Genomic DNA, 23,698 nt, shown 5'->3' with positions numbered 1-23,698 from the left:
CCTGTGTGACATCCAAGCAGTGGATGTTCAAGTTTAGAGCCAGAGAAAAGATTTAGGTTGGAGATAAAAATTTCAGAATTATCCTATCTAATAAAGAGGCAATATGCTAATTGACTGCCCTGCCCTCAAAGATGGTGGTGCCCACAGCCAATAAGGAGGGGATATGCCAGCCGTGGGCAAACTACGGCCCATGGGCCGGATGCGGCCCATTTGAAATGAATAAAACTATTGAAAAAAAAGACCGTACCCTTTTATGTAATGATGTTTACTTTGAATTTATATTAGTTCACACAACACTCCATCCATGCTTTTGTTCCGGCCCTCCGGTCCAGTTTAAGAACCCATTGTGGCCCTCGAGTCAAAAAGTTTGCCCACCCCTGGGATATGCTAATTGACTTCCCTGCCCTCAAAGATGGTGGCGCCCACAGCCAATAAGGAGGGAATATGCTAATTGACTGCCCCCTCCCCCCCAAGATGGCAGTGCCCACTGCCACAAGATGATGGTGCCCAGTCCACTCAGTCCCACCGGGGCGGCAGGTACATGGCAAGGCTGGGCCCGCCCATGCACCTGCCTCCAGAGTTCCCCAGTCCCCTCAGCCTCCCACAGCTGCCCAGGGCTGGCCCGAGGCACAGGCAAGCTTCAGATGGCAGCTGCCCAGCTGCCCAGGGCCGGCTGAGGCTTGCGCTGCTGGCAGTGGCAGCAGCAGAGGTGTGATGGGGTGTTGCCTTCCCCTGATTGCTGGGTCGCCTCCTGCCCCTGAGGGCTACCGGATTGTGAGTGGGGGCAGGCTGGGCCGAGGGACACCCCTTCCAGTGCATGAATTTTCATGCACTGGGCCTCTAGTTACTACATAATCAACATTTACAGTCATAGAAAAGTACACATAGAGAAGAGAGCCCCGCGTTTAGTCCAACCTGGTATTTAGAGGTTTGAAGAGGAGGAGCCCGCAAAGAGTGGCCAAGAGATACAGAACATGGAAAGTTGCAGGGGGAACAGGAGAGTTTCAGGAAAGAGGGCACTCCTGAGAAATAGATTATAATGAGGACAAAGAGGTGTGTCACTGATGGGCTTTTGATGAACAATTTCACGGGAGTAATGTGCACAAAAGAGTGAATGGCAACTTGAAAGTATAAACCAGCCTGAATTGATCCTTTCTTGTGCATTCTCAGTCATCTCTTTTAGCACACCTTTTATCTGTTTGAGTGTTACTTGTTTACCATCTGTGCCCTTAACCAAGCTATAAACTCCAAAAAGGCAAGGACTGTGTCTCAATTATTTTTAAAAACTCCTTCCACCCTCCAAGCTTAGCACAATGTGTTTGTTAAACTGAATTGAACTCATTTTGCACATTTTACTAAAAACACTTCATAAGAGGTAGGTACAAGTGTACAATGCCTACTAAATGTTATTTCAATCTCCACATATGAAATTTTGTGTCTGTTCCTAGCATGATCATATATCATTCCACATTAAACTATCCCTAACATATCCTCTAAGAAGCAATAAATATCCCATACATTAAATTATCTTCTAGAAAGCAATTCTCTAACTCCAGTATACCAAAGGTGTGCCTGAATATCTTAGGAATTAAAAACTTTAGGTATGGTGGTTACAGCGAAGTAGGTAAGTCTTTCAAAAAAAATTAAAAAACAGCTGAAACCAGTTTGGCTCAGTGGATAGAGCGTCGGCCTGCGGACTGAAAGGTCCCAGGTTCGATTCCGGTCAAGGGCATGTACCTGGGTTACAGGCACATCCCCAGTAGGAGATGTGCAGGAGGCAGCTGATTGATGTTTCTCTCTCATCGATGTTTCTAACTCTCTATCTCTCTCCCTTCCGCTCTGTAAAAAAATCAATAAAATATATTTTAAAAAAAATTAAAAAACACATGAATTTTGTTAAATTAAAAAAAATAAAAAAGCCATTCAGGAAAGAACATATCAAGTAAAAACAGCTTGGTTTCAATAGGAAGTACCTCCTTATAGTCTCCATTTCGGTTGAGTCTGTACCCCTCAGGAGTATGAAGCTGAACGGTTGTGTTATTGATCACTTCTATGCAGCATTCTTGATCAGGAAAGCTCAGTGGGCGCACCCTACAATATACCTGAAAATACAAGGAAGTATTTGAAGAACAAAAGTTGACTTTTTACCTGATTTTTCATTTAAGCTTCCTATTCATCCATTCAACAAATATTTGGTATCTTAAATTAAGAGATCAATATAATAAACTTAGAGCTATGAAAATTGCTACCCAAGACTGTTAAATACAGATATTAGATATGATATAAGAGATTTTATTACTTATTTTTAAAGTATATTTTTACTGATTTCAGAGAGGAAGGGAGAGGGAGAAAGAGATAGAAACATCAGTGATGAAAGAGAATCATCACTGCCTCCTGCACATCCCAAATGGGGATTGACCAGACATGTGTACTGAATGGGAATCGAACTATGACCTCCTGGTTCACGGGTCGATGCTCAACCACTGAGAAACACTAGCCAGGTGATATGAGAGATTTTAAATGCACATAAATCTAAAACATTTTGGTAACAAAAGTATCAAACCCAAAGCTTCTTTTCAGTATTGTATTGGCACAAATTTAATAAAGTTATACTACTAATTTAAAACTCTAAAAATCAATAACATATCACACAATGAGCATTATTTGAAAATCTGTTCAAATTCTTTGGAACTGAATGTCAATTAAAACTTGCCAGCTTAACACTTAATGTATACATAAGTAGATGCAAGATCTGAAATGTGGTTTTCTTAATCAATGACAGTGTTGAGAAAAAACTGTTTAGCTCTATGTGCAGAGTATGTGGTTCCCTCAGACCAAGAGACACATTCCAGTACCAGTGAAGGGGAGATTTAAAATATTCCAGAGCAGCCCGGCTAGGGTGGCTCAGTGGTTGAGCATCAACCTATGAACCAGGAGGTCACAGTTTGATTCACAGTCAGGGTACATGCCCGGGTTGCAGGCTTGATCCCCAGCAGGGGGTGTACAGGAGACAGCCGATCCATGATTCTCTCTCATCATTGATGTTTCTATCTCTCTCTCCCTCTCCCTTCCTCTTTCTAAAATCAATTAAAAAATATTTAAAAATGAAAATAAAATATTCCAGAGCAAATCAACAGTCCTATGTTTGCCCCCTGCCTTTTGTTGTTGCTGTTAATCCTCACCCAAGGATATTGTTTCTATTGATGTTCTACAACAGAGATGGTGAACCTTTTGAGCTCGGCGTGTCAGCATTTTGAAAAACCCTAACTTAACTCTGGTGCCGTGTAACATATAGAAATTTTTTGATATTTGCAACCATAGTAAAACAAAGACTTATATTTTTGATATTTATTTTATATATTTAAATGCCATTTAACAAAGAAAAATCAACCAAAAAAATGAGTTTGCGTGTCACCTCTGACACGCGTGTCATAGGTTCGCCATCACTGTTCTAGAAACTAAAGAGGGAGGGAGAAGAGAGGGAGAGGGAGAGATACATCAATGTGAGAGATATCAACTGCATCCTGACCAGGAGGACCAGGGATCATCACCTGCAACCAAGGTATGAGCCTGTGACAGGAATCAAAGCCACGACCCTTTGGTACATGGGCTGACGCTCCAACCACTGACCCACACCGTCCAGTGCTATCACCTGCTTTTGAAAGCCTGAAACTAGTGAAGTACATGCAATTATGAATAGTCATTAGACTGAATTAAACTGTTCTATATCAGTCTTAAACTTGGTCCCATAAAGTATGGAGTTTGGGGCTTTCCTCATGAAGCGTGCCATCAATTGGTGTGTTACAGTCCAGAACAGTGGTTGGCAAACTCATTAGTCAACAGAGCCAAATATCAACAGTACAATGATTGAAATTTCTTTTGAGAGCCAAATTTTTTAAACTTAAACTATATAGGTAGGTACATTGTTATTAACTTAATTAGGGTACTCCTAAGCTGGCCTTTGCTAAAAACGTCCTTAATCTGATTGAGGTAGTTCACTGAGGTCGACCCCTTCCAACTCTCCCATCCACACTCGTCTTATATACTTGTTTCGTCTATCTCCTTTCTGAAAACCGACTTCTGCGCATGGGCCACGAAGTTTCAATCGCACTGTATGTGCGCGCCCACACGTGGTATTTTGTGGAAGAACCACACGCAAGGGGCCAAAGAGCCGCATGTGGCTTGCGAGCCGCGGTTTGCCGACCACTGGTCCAGAAGATGGGAGAGGATGCTCGTCCAAGCAGAAAGTTTTCTCCCATCTTACAGAGTATGAAGAATTCTCTGGGATAGTTGAATATTTTTCATTATCTAACTCTTCAAATTATAATTAGTTATAGTCAACTATAGCATGTAGTTGACAACTAAAAATTTCATTTTTCTGAACTAATGAATCATATGTAGAAACAAAATTAGAAAGCTGGAACCAGCCTTAAGCAATTTAGTACAGTTCTTTTAACTAAATGTTCTTTTGACTCCACTTCCACATCTCCATCCATTCCAAGCATACACATAAGACATAAAAGGAATGAAGAAAGAACACACACAAATTCACAGGAAGACCTTACCCCAACTGGGTCTTTAAGACTCGTTTGGGATCCTTTCTTCCCTACAGGTTTCCTGGGTGTTTTAGTCCTCCTGGTCAGAGATAAAAAAAAACCACACAAAACATTTCAGTTCAGCACTAACATTCAAAAACCTCACTTATAATTCATACAGAGAAAAACTTCCAAGGTTTATAAATTATTCCTGAGCAGTTCCAAAACACTACACCCTAAATAACTAACACAAGAATAAATAGCATTAAAAAAATAATAATAAATTGCATTAGTAGTGTTTGTGGCATGCATAATCCAAATATAATTAAAATTTGGTTTAGGAGACATTTTTGGTACTAAATGTACCTACTTTATAGTTAAAATAGCTGGGATATTTTCTTGAGTGACAATTTTACAGAGGCACTACAAGTTTGAAAATTCTAATGATAAATGACCACTTACCTCAAAACACATTTATGTGTGTACACAAGCACACTCGCTGCACCAACAGCCATTGCCCAAGGTAGACTGACAAGTGGTTAACTTCAATAAATTATAAAAACATGTGGAGGAATCCATTCTTTCATCAAGGTTTATGTCTATACTTTCTTTTTTTTTTTTTACTTCTTTTTAAAATAAATCTTTATTGTTCAGATTATTACAGTTGTTCCTCTTTTTCCCCCCCATAGCTCCCTTCCACCCAGTTCCCACCCCACCCTCTGCCCTTACCCCCTCACTGTCCTCATTTGTATGTGTACTATTTTTGTCCAGTCTCTTCCCACACCCTCCACACCCCTATCCCCCCCTGAGAATTGTCAGTCCACTCCCTTTCTATGCCCCTGGTTCTATTATATTCACCAGTTTACTCTGTTCATCAGATTTTTTATTCACTTGATTTTTAGATTCACTTGTTGACAGATATGTATTTGTTCATAATTTTTTTATTAATTAAATCTTTATTGTTCAGATTACATTTGTTCCTCTTTTTCCCCCCCATAACTCCCCTCCACCCAGTTCCCACCCCACCCTCCTCCCTCACTCCCCATCCACTGTCCTCATCCATAAGTGCATTTTTGTCCAGTCTCTTCCTGCATCCCCCACACCTCTCTCCCCCCCAAGAATAGCCAGTCCACTCCCGTTCTATGCCCCTGATTCTATTATAATCACCAATTCATTCTGTTCATCAGATTATTCACTTGATTTTCAGATTCACTTGTTGATAGATGTGTATTTGTTGTTCATAATTTGTATCTTTACCTTTTTCTTCTTCTTCCTCTTCTTAAAGGATACCTTTCAGCATTTCATGTAATACTGGTTTGGTGGTGATGAACTCCTTTAGCTTTTTCTTATCAGTGAAGCTCTTTATTTGACTTTCAATTCTGAATGATAGCTTTGCTGGGTAAAGTAATCTTGGTTGTAGGTTCTTGCTATTCATCACTGAATTGCAAAAGACACCGGCGTCCTCCGTTGCCAGCCCCTTTCCGCACGCTCGAGCCTCCGTACCTCTGCACTTTACTTCTGCACCTCCTGAGTCTCAGTGTGCTTTTCTCTTTCCTTCTAGTTGTAGAATTTCCACTCAGCCAGCCTTCCTGTGGTTCTGGATGATGTCGGTTTTGTCTTTTAGTTGTATTTTTGAAGTGGTTGTGGGAGGCAGCAATTTCCGGTGTTTACCTATGCCGCCATCTTGGTTTCTCCCTATGTCTATACTTTCAAGGTCACTGAATTCTTAAAACCTATCATCCTTTGTCCCCCAAACAAAATGTGGTCGCCAAACTGCAATTTCTTGCTCTTAAATAATGTAATGCACACAACAGGCCTCAAATGGAGCCACCTGTGCTAAGCCCACATCACCAAACCAAGACTTAATACCTAATAGCAGTTTAGTCTCTCCCAGGAATACAATCTCAGCCAGTCAGTATGGAATTTCTCAGTCAGCATCAATGAGGTAAACGCCTTCACAGATCCCTGTGGTCCCTCAAAGGAAGGTGCTTGCTCTTTGCTTCTTCCTGCCCCTTTCAGCCTAGAAAAGTCTCTTGTATGCATGCATATAAGCATAACCAATGAACGCAAGACACTGGGGGTGGGGTGGTGGTGGTGAGGGCATGTACCAGAGGCCGGATTTAGGTCAATGGGGAAAAAAGAAGACATATCTACTACTATTTGTAATACTTTAAACAATAAAATAAAACTTAAAAAATAAATGCAAAAAAAGTCTCCCATTTTGTATGTAGTTCCTCAGGTCTTTCTAGCTGTTAAATGAGGAACCCCCCCCCCCCCCCCCGCCCCAATTCACGAACTGTTGAGTAAAAGCCCATAAAATTTTAAAATTTACCCAGTTGAAATTTTATCAGTAGGGACAACAGAAAAAGCTGTTCTGATTTATTTCACTATTTCTCTAGGATGCCTGCCCCCCCCCCCACTCCAATTTATCTACAGGCTGAACACTTACCACTAAAATCACGTGAAATGATTGGCTTTGGCTACAGATTATGAAACTATTTTCTCAACATTTTCCCAAATGAAAAGAAGCAAATTAGTGTTTTAAGTGCAAGATAATTGTGATAGGTTTACTTAACATTGAACGTTTTTAAGAAAAGATAAAGGATTTTGAGCTTTGCCTCTTAAGAAAACCAAGCTGCCTTTTGCAGATGACGGTAATCATGGTAACACCGACCCTCTTCCTTGCACAATTCTGTTTGCCCAGCAGCGGTCCGGGAATTGCGCTGCGCGGAGCAAGTCCCCGAGGCAGCGAGGAATGTGGGCGGGTCCGTCTGCGGCCGGAGGACCGGGTGAAGCCACCCGCCTCCACCGGGGCTGGGCTCGGCCCCAGGCCCCGGCGCCGGCAGGGGGAACGCCCGCAGCGCTCACGAAGCCAGGGCCTGGGACCCCCGAACCGGCCCCCACACGGCGCTCAACACTCGACCCCACCCACGACACGACCCGCACTAACTCGGCAAAATGCCGCCTGAGAGCGCGGGCGGCCAGGAGGGAAAGGGGCGACTTCAGAAAGGCCTGGCGGGGGCGGCCCAGCTACCGGGAACCGGCGGCATGGCACAAGCCTCCCCACTCCCCCGACTTGGGGCCGACCTCCCCGGCCGGGTCCCCGCGCCGCGCCCGACTCCATGGAGCATGTAGGGTCCGCGGCGTGAGGAGACGCCCGCCCCATCCCCGCGGCCCGCTCCCGGCCCCGTACTCACGCTGGCTTCATCATGGCAGCAAGCTCCGCGCTGCCCAGACGCGCACGCGGACACCGGGCTGGACGGGGAAGCCTGGCGGGGACGGCGAGTCGCAGAGCAGCGCCGCGGAAGCCCGGACGCGGGGGCCGAAGCGCTGCGCTCAGTGGAGCCGGGCGGCGCGACGGCGAGCCCAGGTGAGCTTGCGCCCGGCACATTTCAAACGGGCCAATCAGCGCCGCCCACTGAGAAGGGGCGGGGCTTCCGAGGACGCGCCTGCTCTGCCGGAAGTGCCGCTGGTCTCCTGGGAGACTGACGCGGAAAGGGTGCGGGGAGTCTGGGCGTCTACGCGGCAGCGCTGGAGCCGGGTCTTTAGATGTGAAATACAACTCCCTCCAAGTCCGATAAGGAAACTGAAGGTCTGTTTTCCTACAGCACGAGACGCCCAAAGGCGGAGCACATCCAGGTCTGATTCAGAAGTCTGCACTGTCGCTCCGGCCCAGGAGGGTTCTCTTCTGCCCAGCGCAGTCTCCGACTCCCTCTCTGGTTTTCGTATCACCACACCATTTCGGCTTCCTTTCTCTCTTTTCTTCACCTTTCCTGGGCTCTCCAGCTCTTTCATTTATATACCAATGTTTGATCCTGGGCATACAGAAATGAATAAATTTTGGCCCTCAGAACGTCCAGACCACTCTTTTCTATGATGAACTGATCCTTTCTCATTCTGATCTCTGCCCCTAACGGGTGACTATCCAAGATACATTTATATCTGTGCTCTCATGGAACTCTAGTCCCGTTTCCTCAACTTCCTACAGGATCAGACACCGGTAAGGATAGACACAATGTAATATCCTTAGCCCATGTTTTTCTATACAAAAATGATTCTAATCTTTGCCATTACATAGTTACAGTGAATTCATAATTTTACACAATGCAAGTAAATCTGGAGGGTAAATTTCTAGAAGCATAATTGCTGTGTCAGAGTATACGCATGGGTAATGTTGGGCAGTATTGCCAAATTGTCCTCCGTAAAGGTTGTCCAAATGTACAATCCCATCAGGCGTGTATGACAGTGCCTGTTTCTCACAATTATCAGACAACGAAGCTGATCTAATAGGTGAAAAAAAAATCACGATGTGGTTTAAATTTCCCCCCTTATGTTGAATGTGGTCGGGTGTCTGTTTTTATGTTCAAGAGCCATTTGTGTTTTCTTCTCTATGAAGTGTTCATCTCCTTTGCCTCCTTGTTCTACTGAGTTGTTAGTTTTCCTTATTGAATTGTAAATATATTAAAGAAACTGGTCCTCATCCAAAATATGAGTTCAAAAAGTTTAATAGTTTATAATTTGGTTTTATTTCATTTATGTTGTTTTGTGACAGCTTAGAAAAATATTTAAGAGAGTCAAATTTATCAGACTTTTCTCTACTGTCTTGTGTTTTGTGTCATACTAGGAAGTCTTCTCCAACTAAGATAATTTTTTTAAATATCATATTTTCTAGTGTTTTTTTAAAATATATTTTTATTGATTTCAGAGAGGAAGGGAGAGGGAGAGATAGAAATATCAATGATGAGAGAGAATCATTGATCAGCTGCCTTCTGCACGCCCCCCACTGGGAATCAAGCGTACAATCTGGGCATATACCCTGAACAGGAATCGAGCCATGGTCTCCTGTTTCATAGGTTGATGCTCAACCACTGAGCCATACCTGCTTGGCTCTAGTGCTTTTATTTTATTTTATTTTTATTTTTTACAGAGAGGAAGGGAGAGGGATAGAGAGTTAGAAACACTGATGAGAGAGAAACATCAATCAGCTGCCTCCTGCGCACCTCCTACTGGGGATGTGCCCGCAACCAAGGTACATGCCCTTGACCGGAATCAAATCTGGGACCATTCAGTCCACAGGCCGACACTCTATCCACTGAGCCAAACCAGTCAGGGCTCTAGTGCTTTTATTACTTTGTTTTTTATGTTTAAGTCTTTGGATCATTAGAATTTTTTTTTTTTTTTGTAATCAAATGAGAGGTTGGAATCTGTATTATTTAGGAATTGGGCTGGACTGCTGGCTTACTTCGTAGTTACTCTGCAGTCTGGTTTTGGCTTCAATTTCTCCATTGGAACTCTTCTCACCAAGATTACCACCTCCCTGATGCTAAATCTAATTGACCCTTCCCCACCCTTATCTTACTTGACCTTTTAATAGCACTAAAAAATATTTCTCATTCATTTCTTCCTATGCCTTTGTGTGTTTTTTTTCCTAGCTCTCTAGACCATTTTTCTTAGCCTCATTTTTGAGTTATATTTTTCTCCCTTAAATGTTGTGACTTAGGGTTTTTTACCTGGTTTACTAGCTGGTCCCTCTCCTCAGGCACTCCCAACCATGCCCAGGGCTTCACCTTCCATTCACATTTGCTCTTCTGAGCTCCAGACTCATGTATCCAACTGCCTTATGAATTCTCCACTTGTGTGTCTCACAGGCACCTCACACCTAACACATCCTAATCTCTTCCCCTGAACCTGCTCCCCCTCAGTGGATGACATCACCATCTACCCACCCACCCAAACCAGAGTCCAAGGTACCGTCTTTGACTTTTGCCTCCCCGCTCTATTCCAATATTCAATTACCGAATCTTGACAGTTCTACCTATAGCCTTCAAACCTCTCCACTTCTCTTCCTTCCCTTGGCCATTACCATCGGTCACCTGCATGATCTCACCATTACCTTAATAGGCCTCCTGGCTACTACCTTCCCATCCAGGATCCATTTTGCAGCCAGCGCCCCTATAAATCACAGATCTGATCATGCCACTCCTGTGCTTGTAAAACTATAGTAGCTCCCCATGGCTGCAGAACCCCAATGGAGCCCCAAGGCTCTTCCTCTTCAAGCTCATCACCTATCATTAACCCCTGCACCACCACCTCCAGCCATGCTGACCTTTGCTGTCAAGCTCTCCTTCTTCCCTTCCTCTGACAATGTCTCCTTATCCGAAGTTCTCAGCAGGTCTCTTGCCATCTACGCTGCTCTGGATGCTGGTCCCCTGCACTTCCCAGTCACCACACCTGCTGATTTGCTTTGGCACTCACTTCCCAATTTACAATCATTATTTATTAGTCTCTTCTCCATCTTATCCCTACATCTTATCACTAGATGGCACTGTTGCACCCCGGTGTCCAACAATTGAGCTACTCCATAAATGTTGAGAGGGAATGAGTGAATCCACCCTTTTAAAGAAAACCCCAGTCAAGGACCTAGTTAAATTGCACCACCCCCAGCTTTTTTTCCGGCCAGTTTTTTCTTCCTCCCTCACTTCTATCCATATTAAGCTCTCTGGCTTATTAGTTTTCTTTGAAATGCCAATTCATTATATCATTTCTCAGGGTGTCCCACAGGTACCTCACACCTAACACATCCTAATCTTTTCCCCCAGAGGGCTCCCATAACCAGTAAAAGAGCTGCATTTCCCCCTAGAATTAGAGATCCAGACCAGAGGTGAGGGTAAGAGAGAGTAGAATTGGTATGCTGAGTGTTTGTTTTTTAAAGTCAGATTTATTAAGGTATAATTTACACACAGTAAAATTTAACCTTCTTAGTTGAACTGTCTACATATTTGTCAAACATATACCATCCTGTAACCATTGCCACAATTAAATATATAAAACTAGAGGCCTGATGCACGAAATTCGTGCAAGGGGCTCCTCCCCTGCCTGGCTTTGTCAGGAAGGAAGGATGTCCAGAAGGACATCTGGTCTAATTAGCGTACTGTGCTTTTATTATTATGGATTCCCATCAAACAAAAAATTCCCTTGAAGTCAATCACTGTCCCCTACCCTCAAGCCCTTGGCAATCACTTTCCTAACTTCTTGAGTTTTGTCTTTTCCAGAACGTTTCTTCTTTAACTCAGCATAATGCTTTAGAGGTTTTTCCATGTGTTGCATGTACTGGGAGTGTGTTCCCTTTTATTTCAGTAGTATTCTATTGTATGAATGCATGACCATTCATTCATTCGTTTAATGGACATTTAGGTTGTTTCCCCTTTTTGGTGATCAGGAATGAAACTAGTATAATTATTTGTGTAAAGGTCTTTATGTAGACATGTGCTTTCATTTCTCTTGGATGGGATGACTGGTTTTGTAAGTGTAACTTTGTAAGAAACTGCCAGACTGGACTGGGAGGGTCTTATGTAAATCACTGAAAAGGAGCTGACACTACACAAATTTGAAGCCATAATAAATCCAACCAGCTACCTAAGTAAGTCCAGCTACAGGACCCTAATGAACACCAATGACCAGACCTGGAGAAGCCCAGAGTTTTGACGGAAGGTGGTAAAATGGAGACAGGACCACTGTGGAAGCTGGTACCCCCAACACCCAAGGGAAAGAGTCCTCTCCCCAGCCCTGCTGTTCACTCAGTGGTCTTGGAACCAGCATCTCACATTCCCAAGCCATTTATAAAATGAATGATTGGAAGTCAGTGTTTTATATTCTCAGAAAATAAATTAATAAAACGAAGCTTGGGGGGAAGCTGTAAAATTAATAAAAAAAGAAATAAGTGAATAACATACACAGAAAGGGGCTATAACTAACCCAAGTAATGAAGACTATTTACTTTATGCCCTCAGGCTGAAGACAGAAAGATCTTGAAACTTACATTGAATTCTAATCAGTAGGCTTTTTTCAGACATAGGTCAGTAATTTTGAAACGGCATTGTGTACATTCTAGGACTGAGCAAAGAAGTACATGTATTGTGGACAACAGGAGCAGTTTTCTCTGTTAGAGCTGCATAAATATCAAAAGGGGAAGGCTAAAACGTACCTGGGGATTCTTTGTCCTATTTGGCAACATTTTTCTAAGGAAGAAATTATGTTAAAAAATAATGGACTCTGTCACTGCTTCTTTTTGGGGACGCACGGGACTTGGATGAATGTAAGGAGGATTCTCCGAACGGTCGGGGGCCTCTGGGGGGACCTTGCCGAAGGCGGGACCCTACCTTGACTTTTCCGAACAAGTCCGGTCCCCCGGGATGTTTTGCTAGAATCTCTATGTTTAGTCTTTAAAGACCTGACCTTGTGGAAGCATATACTGTACTTTCTCAAGGATACTTACCCTGCTGATTGTATCTAGAGATTGAGTTCAAGCTGTTTGAATAAAAGCCAAAGGAGGCAGGCGAACAGGGCTACTTGGGGGCGATAGCCAAGTAGTGCCTTAGCCCTCTCTTTCACAGAAACGTGTGTCAGAGCAATCTGTTCATCCGTCGCTCAGGGTCTGCCGGTCAGCCCCGGCACTACTTTTAAAAAGAAATTTTTTTAAAAATTGATTTCAGAGAGGAAGGGAGAGGGAGAGAGAGATAGAAACATCAATGATGAGGATCATTGAATGGCGGCCTCCTGCATGCCCCGCACTGGGGATTGAGCCTGCAACCCGGGCATGTCCCCTGACTAGAAATCGAACCGTGACCTCCTGGTTCATAGGTTGATGCTCATCCACTGAGCCTTGTAGGATGCAAAATATAAGCCAGCTTTAGAAATCTGTTGCTGAGATGAAGAGAATATGTGTGACAACTCTCTTTGTCTGAAGTACGTTTATTACAGACTTGAAGCATTCATACAAGTACCCATGGGACATAGGAAAGCCCCATTCGCAATCTCCCAGGAAGAACAGGAGAAATTTGCAGAGTTCTTCAAAAAAATCAAGTCATTCAGACATCTTCTGGATGTTATACATATCAGGCATCAGTGGCCAGGTTTCCATCCATCCAATAGGACAAGTGCCTACTGGCCTTTGCAATTCCTGCTACCTTGGCCAGATACACCTCCCCCCACGCTGGCACAGCTGGCCCCTTTCTGCCCATCAACCAAGTCTCTTCTCAAATATAAGCTTACCAGAGTGGTCATCCACTCTCACCTATTCCTTCACTAGGCTTCTTTTCTTTTTTTAAAAAATTCATTTTTATTGGTTTCAGAGCAGAAGGGAGAGATAGAAACATCGATGAGAGAGAATCATTCATCGGTTGCCTACTGCACACCCCCTTCTGGGGATTGAGCCCACAACCTGGGCATGTGCCCTTGACCGGAATCAAACCTGGGACCCTTCAGTCCGCAGGCTGATGCTCTATCCACTGAGCCAAACCAGCTAGGGCTAGGCTTATTTTCTTTATTGCACTTACCATTACCGGAGTTTATCTTGTCTGACTGACTGATCAGAACATCAGATCCATGAAGGAGGGACAGTGTAGGTTTTGTTCACTTCTGTGTCCCTAGTTCCTAGGTCAATGTTTGTTCTATATATACCAGGCACTAAAATATTCATCACATGATTTAGCAATGCACTCATGTACAGGAATCTATTTCTCATGAAAAATGAACATGTTTGTAGAGTGGTGGGTGAAATATAACCAAACCAAGTGGGAAACAGGACAACTGTATTATAATAAATAAACTTTATTTCTTTATTCCACACAATTTAAGAAAACCATACATTGGAAGAATATCTCTGAGTTTGGAAATGGGTCTTTGTCTTTTCATTCATATGGATCGTTGATTAGAAAATCAGGCTAGCGTTCAACAGATATGTCATAACATGTTTTACAGTGTTGACAGGTGTTTCATGTAGAAAGGGTATCATGGCTAAAACAAATTTGGGATCCAACTGAAGTGCTTTTCCAACATACCTGACAATACCATTCTACTCCACTGCCTTCCTCAGAACCTCTCATATGAGCAGGGTTCCACAGAAAGCGCTTTGAAAGAGATTACAGGAGACCACGTAGTTAAAGCACTTTGTACTCAAAAGTTTCTAAACTTCCCACTTATAATTCTCATTAACAATGGAAAACTCATTTCTTGAACAAAGAAGATGGATCATAACTCTCTAAAAATTGAGCCGTGGAAAATGAAACTCTACAATAAGTAAAGGGGAGATACATTTGACTAAATGGCCTCATTCAAACACATTGAAGTTTTATCACAACTATAATGTCTGATAAGTTTTAGCGTTATCATTCTCAAGCAGGGGGAGGGGAAAGAGGGACATCCCATTGGGAATGTACCCACCCCTACATAATCCCTTTTGAGACAGGGTCAAGGTGAACAGTTGGCACCCATGGGAGTCTGGCACATCTCTATAGTGTACTGAGACATTAAAAAATTTTTGAGAACTACATTAAAAAGCATCTTCCCAGTGAGGTCTTCAACTGACCCACTGCCAACCTTTCTAACTTTCTGGAATGACTTAAGCAAAACTATCAGACTTAATACTTACTGATAATTCAGATATTTCAATTCATTTTCACTACACATTAGAAGCTTCCAAATCAGTGTACTGCAAATTGGTATAAAATTTTAATTTGTAATACTGTCCAAAAACATACAATGGGACTAAATTTACCAAAGTTATAAAACCACTATGAAACATTTGATCTTATTTTGTTGATTTAACATTTCATTTTCACCATTAAGCATGACAAAAGTAACATAACCAAAGATTAAATCATCTAAAAGCCCTTCAAATTAATCATCCAATATTTTCCAACTATTTGTAAGCTATAGAACACGATTTTATTGTTATAAACAGAATTAGAAAGCCTTCATGTCTTTGGCATTACTAAAATAGGGTATTTAAATGTTGTACCCTTTTTCCACTATAAAATTGAAGTTACAGTAAGATGAAATGGAAGCCCACTTGCCCTGCTAGAATAAAATGTCTCTAATGATTTCAGATTGTTGCTAAAAAACAACAAATTTTGTCATGTATTTTGTAATTAATATACCAAAAATTTACCAGCCCATATAATTTCATCAGTCTACTTCTCCAGAGGAAGTAAACAGATAATAAAACTAATGAAATCATATTTCTTGACCACTCTCATCCAATATAAATTGTTACTTGTCCTCAGAGGATTGGACGATGAGCTATTTACCAGGCCATTCAACCTGGGCCAGTAAACCACAAAGGCAGTATTCTAAGATAGGGGGTGTTCCTGAGTCAGCAAAGAGAATTCTGCATTGTAGACAGCCCCTTAAGTCATTAGCAAGTGCAGACCAGGGGTTGATAGGCCCGTGTTAGCAATTGCTTTGTGTCAGCATTTCCGTATGTCCAAAAATACCACGAAATACTGAACTTTAATTAGTAATGCAACAGATGAGAAAATGCTCTGTGTTTTAGGACTGTGCGGAGTAGAAAGCTGGGAACACATCATTCAGTGGTGAGTTGCTGAAAATTACATCAATGAAAACAAAGCCGATAAGCCTTTTGGAATTCCTGACACCAGCATTTCTTCAAGTTTGGCCCGTGGCCCCTCTGCATCAGAACCACGTGGGACTTGCTCCAGCGCAGATCCCCTCTCAGAAACCTGCATTTTACACGGGTAAAGCAGAATCTCTGGTCTCCCTGGGAATCTGCATTGGCCACAAGCTCACCATATGTTTTAGGTTCTCAGGAAAGCCTGAAAAATCGCATCTGCCCAGCCCTTTGGCAAGGTCTTTAAGCATCCTCTGCACATAAGCACTAAAATTGGCAGCATATTTGAAATGCTGAAGCCACAGCAAATGCATGACACCCCTAAATACAGTGCTGTCACTGATTTAAAATGTGACAGATGAACACGACCGACAGGGATTAACCTGGCCAACTCCCACGGAGTGCCATGTTTTACCTGTGCTGCATAATACTTTGCAGAATCAAACTGGCAACAAGAAAACAGAGCAAAACAGGACATATGACACCCAGACATAGGCTGTGGACTCTTAAGGAAATCCAAATCCATAGTCCCAAATCCAAATCCATTGACATGGAATTTGCACTTTGAAGCAGAATGGACTTGAGGAAAAAAGAGGGCTTTCTTTTCACTCCCTTCACTAGGTGGGAAAAGAAAGAAGAGTCCCCCCACCCCCTGAAACCAGTCCCCAGGACTCCGACAGACCCGAGTTCCTCTTTCTAAGGTCCCCTTGACCTTTCTGGCTTATTTTCCTCCCATTGTGGGAGCTCTTGGGGACTGGAGAGGCATTTACTACATGAAACTCATCAACTTCCATTTTTAAAGAGTAAATACTGTTTAAATAGAATTGCAAAACTCATTTTAAATAAATTTAACTTAATTAAATATTAATAATTTGCCTGAATGAGGACTCGCTTGAACCCACGTTCCCCTTTTAAAACCACACATACAGAATCAGTGCACAGCTAGAGAAATTTCCTCAGTTAAATACCTTATTGATATGAGCCCATTCAAAAATGCCAAGACACCAATCATTATGAATATCTTAGACCACTGTAAACCAGTACCATGCCACTGGCTTATGGTGGTTAGGATGTTGTAGCTTAATGTTGACATCTGGCACAAAACGCTTAGGGTCTGAATCATGTTTCCTTTTTATGTAATTCTGGCTCAGGCATCCGATACAGAGCAGCTGAGAAATAAATTATGTTGACGAGGCTGAAGATGAGGCACAGAAGTATGGCTCCTGCTATCTGAGGGAAAGACAGGGCCCTGGCGTTGGCCATGAGCCATTCCCTCCTCAGAGTCTTGTCCAGAAGTATGGCTTCCATCTGCATGTGCGTAGCCAGGATCACACACACGTGGAACAGCTGGTGACTGTGACCTACAGCAAGTATACAAAAGGCCACCAAGATCAGCAATGAAAAAGGAATGACATGCTGAGTAAAAGAAGTCAGACACAAGGGACACATATTGTATGATTGCATTCATATCACTTGTCCAGAAAAGGCAAATCTATAGAAACAAACTGTAGATTAGTGGTTGCCCTGGGCAGGGGGTGGGAGTGGGGGTGAACAGTATGTGGGCATGAGGGATCTTACTGGCATGATAAAAATGTCTTAAACCTCATTTGTAGTGATGGTTGTACAACTTGGTAAATTTACTAAAAGTAGCATTAAATTGTATACTTGAAATTAGGGAATTATGTGATATGCAAAATATGCTTCAATAAATTTATCTTTAAAATGTAATGTGAGAAAAAGAAAAAGGCCATGAGAGTAAACCACATTCACCAATCCAGCTTTTCAGATGAAAAAGGCATCATGTTCTGCCAGAGGTCATCTCTCTTTCTCTTTTTAAAAAATATTTTTATTGATTTCAGAGAAGAAGGGGGGGTGGGGAGAGAGAGAGAAAGAAACATCAATGATGAGAGAGAATCATTGATCGGTTGCCTCCTGCATGCCTCCTACTGGGGATCAAGCCTACAACCCGGGCATGTACCCTGACTGGGAATTGAACCGTGACTTCCTGGTTCATAGGCTGATGCTCAACCACTGAGCCACACCGGCCGGGCCCAAGGTAGTCTCTTAAAAGCCAGTGCTAATGAGCTCAGATTCCAACTTCAGTGCCAGAGGAGAAGCCAGCCAAAGTCTCTGTTGGCCACTTACGAGGGGGTCCACTTTCTCTTGCCGGTCAATCCCAGATGTGGCCAGGAGCTCTTTCTCCCCATGACCTGCTGGACCCCAGCTCACCAGAATGCACCCACATGTGGGGAGCAGGGCGGGGGGCTCAGTAGAGTGTGCTAGGAGTGGGCAGGGACATGCACCTTTGTTGGCTGGTGAGAAAAGGAGTCCATTGCCCAGGGCTGGGTCCTGCTTTGGGGGACAACTTTCAGAAACCAAAAGCAAGATGAGAAGACCACATGTGTTTTGGGCTGATCTGTGTCCTCTTCCAAATTCATATGTTGAATTCTTAATCCCAGTACCTCAGAATGGGATCATATTTGGAGATGGGGTCTTTTAGAGACAATGAAGTTAAGATGAAGTCACTAGGGTGGGGCCCAGTATAACTGGTGTCCTTATATGAGAAGAGGAGAATAGGCCATGGACATGCACATACACAGAGGGAAGACCACATGACAAGAGCTGGAAAGATGGCAGCCCCTAGGAAGATGGTGTGTTTCAAGGTACCACCCCTGCCTCACTCACGTTATACTAATGGGCTGCGTACGATTCCCAAACTCTGTGAGTGATGTGCTCAACAACGGAGGAACCCTGTCTCCATTAGGAAAGACATAAAAAGACGCAAGAGCCCTGGAAATATGTGAAATGTGGCTGCAGCAGGAAGAGTGGTTTCAGCAATCCCACCGGACAGGAACAGGGAGGAGCTTCCTGTGGGCAGACGCTAACCAAGCCGGCCCAGCCCTTCCCACTCGGGCTGGTGGAGAGGGAGTCCCATACCCAGCAGAGATTTAATGATCTGTCATTAACTGTTGTCGGGCAAATTTCTCCCCATAGCGGCGTCTTTCTGCTTTGAACGGGATAGAGATGAAAAAATTAAATGTTATTAAGAAGCCAGGGAGTTGACAAAATAAGGGCCAGGGCTATTTTTCCTGCAGCCCCCAGACTTCATGCACAATCCCCTCTACTTCATCCAGCTGGTGCTGGGAGGTGAATGTGGTTGGTGGGTGCCCGTAGGCAGGTACCCCCTGGCCCTTGGGTCTCCCTCCTTTTTTGAAATCTGCCCTCTAAGCATTTTGCTTGAAATTCCTCCAGCAGGACAGAATAAGTAAAGGAGATGAAACCCGAATGAGAACGAACAAAGTAAAGCTGGCCACGTGACCTAGGTGGTAAGAGATGGAAAGTTATAGACAAAATGGGCTTGGCAGCAAACAGGTTCCTGCTCACCACAGGGAGACAAGGATGCCCCCTTGGTCCCCATAATAGCTTATCTGAGGAGCTCTCCTCCCAGCACACATCAGCCTTGCCGGAAGTGATCAGGGCCTCCAGCCAGTCCCAGAGCCAGGGTGGGGGTCGCCTTCTGCAGTGCCTGCCCACTTCCCTAGGTAGAGAGGGAAGGAACTCTACCAGCAGGTGCAAACCTGTGGCACTGACACCTCCTGGCCACATCACTTCTCCGACTTTAGCGAGCTCAGGCTCACCTAGAGAATCACACAGCCTCTGAGGGAGTGCTGGGCCCCAACCCCCACGTTTCTGGTGCAGGGCCCGAGAATCTGCATGTTCCCGGGTGAGGCTGAGACTGCTGGTCTGGGCACCACACCTGAGAGCCACCTCTCTACCCTGACTCCTGGTCCCATCGCACCCAGCTGAATAAGACAAAGGCAGACACGGTCCCCTCCTGGGCACAGCCCTGCACAGCATCTGGCACCTCGGAGCCATGTGCACCATGTCTGTCTTTGTCCTCTCCACGGATGCCCTCAGTGGCCATTTAATAGTGGGATTTCATGTTCTAGGTAATACTAGGCCTACCCTGGCCCCATACCCGGTAGGAATGCATTAGAATCTTAGACCTACCTGCTCTCCCATCCTCCCTGGCCATTCACTGGCTGCGTATATCCTGGCCCCTATTAACTCACCGTTGCACTCACCTTGGCCAGCACCTGGAGAACTTCCTGAAGAGCTGCTTCTCTCCCTGCCCTGGCCTCCCCTCTGTAGCTGCATCACAGGGATGGAGCCCTCCACGGCTGGAGGGCAAAGGCAGCAGAGCCACCACACACTCACCAACATAGTCAAAGAATCCAGGGGCCAGGCGCTCTGGCAGGTGCGCGGAGTAGAAGAAAGAGGCCAGGAGGGTCATGACCACGTGCTTCTGGTGGTACAAGGTGACTTCGTTCTGCGGACTCTCCCCTGGGAACAGGAATACCTGCAGGTATTTAAAAGCAACATCAGGTCTTAAGAGGAGGCCCTTGTCCCTGTCATCACCTGCCGACATCTTGGCGCACACGTGGGGACTTGGGCCAGGGCCCCCACCTCCTCGGGGCTGCGCTTGGAAAGGGAACTCTCAGGGCTGTGTGAGCAGAATTCCTATTCTGAGAGGGATCAATTGAGACCCAAGGCAATTGTATTTTAATCCCCCAAAGGTTTATGAGAGCCATTTGGGTTATTTAACTTAAAAAAAGAAAAAGAAAAAAGAAGGAAGGAAAGGAAAAACCCTATTAGATACATTTCTGCTCTTTTTTTCTGGACGGAGGTAATGTGTAAGTATAGTAAAAAGTGATCATTTCTTTTTTTTTTTTTTTTTTTTAAAGGGATCATTTCACACTCGAACTCATTTCTAACCAGCACGTCCTCTGAACTGATGCTTCTTATTAAGACTTTAAGGCTTAGTAATCCCTTGAAGGCCTTCTGAGTCATCAAAAAGTATTAATTACGGCCATGAGACTGTTTCAGAGTTAAGTACAGTTTCTGTTATTGTTATAAATAAAGACAGCAGCCCCCACCTTCCGAGGGCACGAGGCCAGGCATCATTTCATGGGCACCTCAACAATTGCCATAGGCAGACTCTATTTCCCCATTTTGCAGATGAGGGAGCTGGGCTGGAGGGTGACTTGCAAACCCTAATTAGAAGTGAAGTCTGGATCTGGTCTGGATCCAGGCAGGCTGAGTCCAGAATCCGTGCACTCGTCAACTTCACCATTCAGGGTTAGGCCTCCCATCCCACTGCCCTCTGCAGCTGTGTGCCAGGCGCCCACAGATCCTGTGTTGGGTGTGGTTTGGTGGCATGTGGAACTGGCTTGGTCCCTCTGCTCTAATTTCGTGTGCGTGGTCTGTGTCCGCAAGGAAGGAGTGGGGGAATGGGCTGCACCCCCAATTCTAGGTCTCCCACAAAGGCCAAGCCCAGAGCACGGGGTCAGTGCTCCAGCCGGGGGAGCCAGCTCGGCCCCTCCCTTTCACTTTTGGGCCCTGCCACCTCAGTGGCAGGATCAGACCCCAGCTGCCTCTGGGAGGGGCATGCCACTCACTGGGCGCTGACCATGTGCCAGGCATCACTGAGCCCAGCAGGTCTGCTGTTTTGATTAATGCCCTCTAACCCCCTGTGAAGAAGGGGGTGCTAGTCCCTGTTACAGAGGAAGAAACTGAAGCTCAGAGAGGTACTGTGTACTGACTGTCTAAGGTCACACAGCCATTGAGCAGTGATACTGGGACTTGAACTCAGGCCCATCTGTTTTGAGAGTGCATGGACTTCCTTCCTGTCTTTCCTCTTTCACCTCTTATTTCTTGTTCTCCATCTAATTCCTATCTCTCAGACCTGCATTCATACTTTCTCCATAACTACTGATAATACAGTAATTGATGATAACTAACATGGTAATAATGCTTTTTTTGGACTCTTGCCACCATTTCATGTAATCCTCCCATAGCCTGATGAAAGGAGGTGTTATTACCATGCCCATTTTACAGATGAGAAATGAAGGCACAGAGATGATAGACAGCTTGTCCATAGGCTCCCAGTGAGTAAATATTAGAGATCTGCCTTTAGAGCCTGCTCTCCTGGTCACTCCACTAAACCCCAGGCTGCTTCCCCTGCCCAGCCCTCTGGGACTGCTGCTGAGCCCCAGTGAGCACATCTCCTGTGGTTCCTGAGGCCGCTGTGTCATGCTGCTCCTGACTCTATGCGAAGCACCCGGGTCCCCACTCCTGGGTCCTGTGCTGCTCTGACCCCCAGCAGCTCAGGGAACAGCTGACTTCCTAGTGGTGCCCAACAGGCAGAGGAGACGGCAGGGCCCTTACCCGGTACAAGATGGGGAGAGAGTCCCAGGTGTAGGGATAAGCAAATGCGAGGACACGGAGCATCTTACAGAGCCTGGGCTTGTGGAGCTCCAGAAACCTAAATCAGGGAAGAAAGGGAATGAAAGGGGTGTCAGTAAATTATACACACGTGCGCATTCAAAATACCCACAGGCAAGCCATCAGCGGGGACAAGCACTTTGCACAACTTCCTCCAGCAGCTTCTCCACCAGCTTCCATCCCCCCCCCCGCCCCCCCCAATGGCTTGACCTCAGATGTGAGGAGACCTCAGGGGAATCCATCTCTTGGCATCTGAGAAGCAATGGTATATGGATGGAGCCAGGGGGCGTGCTCGCAGAAGCCCTGCAAGCTCCAAGTTATCTAACTGCCAGAGAGCCTTTTGGAAGAGCAGTGCCGGCCAGGAGGGAGACGGGTGGGCAGGGGCGGCTGCGGGGCCCAGGCCCTGGGGGAGCACATCTGCGGAGGCCGAGCTGCCTCACTGGTCAGAGCCACCCTGGTGATTACCGAGCAGAAGCCTCGGCTCAGTTAGGTGTGTAATTGCTCTGAGGGACTTCTGGAGCGTGCACTACCACGCACAGATACTCCTGGCACAGGGAAACTGCATGCGGCCTTTCCTGCTCTCCTCCCCACCCCCACCCGCGTCCAATCCAAGGACAAGGGAAATCAACATGAACCCGAGTGGTGCTGACGGTCACCACAGGCAGGTCCTCCGAGATGGAAGTGACAGGACCTCAGCTGGCCGGTGGGGCAGGGACAGTACAGGTGGCAGAGGACATGGGAGGGCAGGGAGAATGTTCACACTAATCTGCAGCCCTGAACTGGGGCTCAGGTAGAGGAATGCTCACGCGCCTGGGACAGGTACCTGTTCCAATCCCGCAGGGAGTTGTGGGGGGCTGGGTCCCCCCTTTGGTGCCCACAGGGCTGCACAGGTAGTGCAGAGCTAGCACGCCGAGGCTCATGGGGTGGCTGCTCTGAAGGACAGTGGAGACACTCGGGCCCTCTCAGTCTTCCCCATGGTTCTGCCCCTCACCCTGCTCTCCTGAGGGTATGGGGTCTGTGTCCCACCACCACGCCTCACCTCTGCTGCCCAAACCCCTTATCCCAGCCCACAAGCCTGCAACTTCTCCCCCAAACTCGGTCTGCTGCTCCCCGAGCCCAGGCCCATTTTCCCTGGTCATGTCCCCTATGAGCCGGTGCAGGCACCTGTCTGGAAACCCCACTGCTGCCCATATCCTTGGGCGGGGACACGGCAGAGACCCCCCCACACCCCACCTCTGCCTCCTTGGTGGTGGGCAACCTTCCCAAGGACTGGAGCTGGGGCTGCTCAGGTTTGGGTCCCCCACACCCAGCTCAGAAGCACGTCTGAGGTCCTGGGCAGAACATACAGCCCTCAGGGCCAAGCCTGGGGATCCCTGTACTGGGGTACGAGGCAGCCCTATGGCCCCTGAGAAGCCCCGCAGCCTCCAGAGACAAGCTCCAAACCCACTCAAGTCCACCAGCACGTCTCTCC

General features: G+C 45.5%; 2 protein-coding genes across 9 annotated transcripts in view; both read right to left on the bottom strand.

The window, feature by feature from the left end:
• KIF23 (kinesin family member 23) overlaps positions 1-7,849 on the bottom strand; it is a 42,885-nt gene extending 35,036 nt beyond the window's left edge. Inside the window, exons 1-3 of one of the 5 annotated variants that reach the window (XM_036306049.1) lie at positions 7,733-7,849; positions 4,566-4,635; positions 1,974-2,102 (exon numbers count right to left, since the gene is read on the bottom strand). In XM_036306049.1, the coding sequence (XP_036161942.1) occupies positions 1,974-2,102; positions 4,566-4,635; positions 7,733-7,746 (213 nt within the window). In that variant the 5' untranslated portion in view covers positions 7,747-7,849. The remainder of the gene's footprint in view (positions 1-1,973; positions 2,103-4,565; positions 4,636-7,732) is intronic. The other 4 variants (XM_036306016.1, XM_036306036.1, XM_036306027.1 and 1 more) reach the window with 4 other exon arrangements.
• Positions 7,850-14,124: 6,275 nt separating this feature from the next.
• The window catches only part of PAQR5 (progestin and adipoQ receptor family member 5), a 75,121-nt gene continuing 65,547 nt past the window's right edge, over positions 14,125-23,698 (bottom strand). For all 4 annotated transcript variants that reach the window (XM_036305987.1, XM_036306007.1, XM_036305995.1 and 1 more), the window contains 3 exons: positions 22,171-22,267; positions 20,161-20,302; positions 14,125-17,303 (listed from right to left, as the gene is read on the bottom strand). In XM_036305987.1, coding sequence (XP_036161880.1) covers positions 17,062-17,303; positions 20,161-20,302; positions 22,171-22,267 — 481 coding nt within the window. In that variant the 3' untranslated portion in view covers positions 14,125-17,061. The remainder of the gene's footprint in view (positions 17,304-20,160; positions 20,303-22,170; positions 22,268-23,698) is intronic.

This window comes from Myotis myotis, unplaced genomic scaffold (genome assembly GCF_014108235.1).
Source record: "Myotis myotis isolate mMyoMyo1 unplaced genomic scaffold, mMyoMyo1.p scaffold_m19_p_1, whole genome shotgun sequence".
Lineage (NCBI taxonomy): Eukaryota > Metazoa > Chordata > Mammalia > Chiroptera > Vespertilionidae > Myotis > Myotis myotis.
Note: the sequence above shows the minus strand (reverse complement) of the source record. Positions and strands in the feature narration are given on the sequence as shown.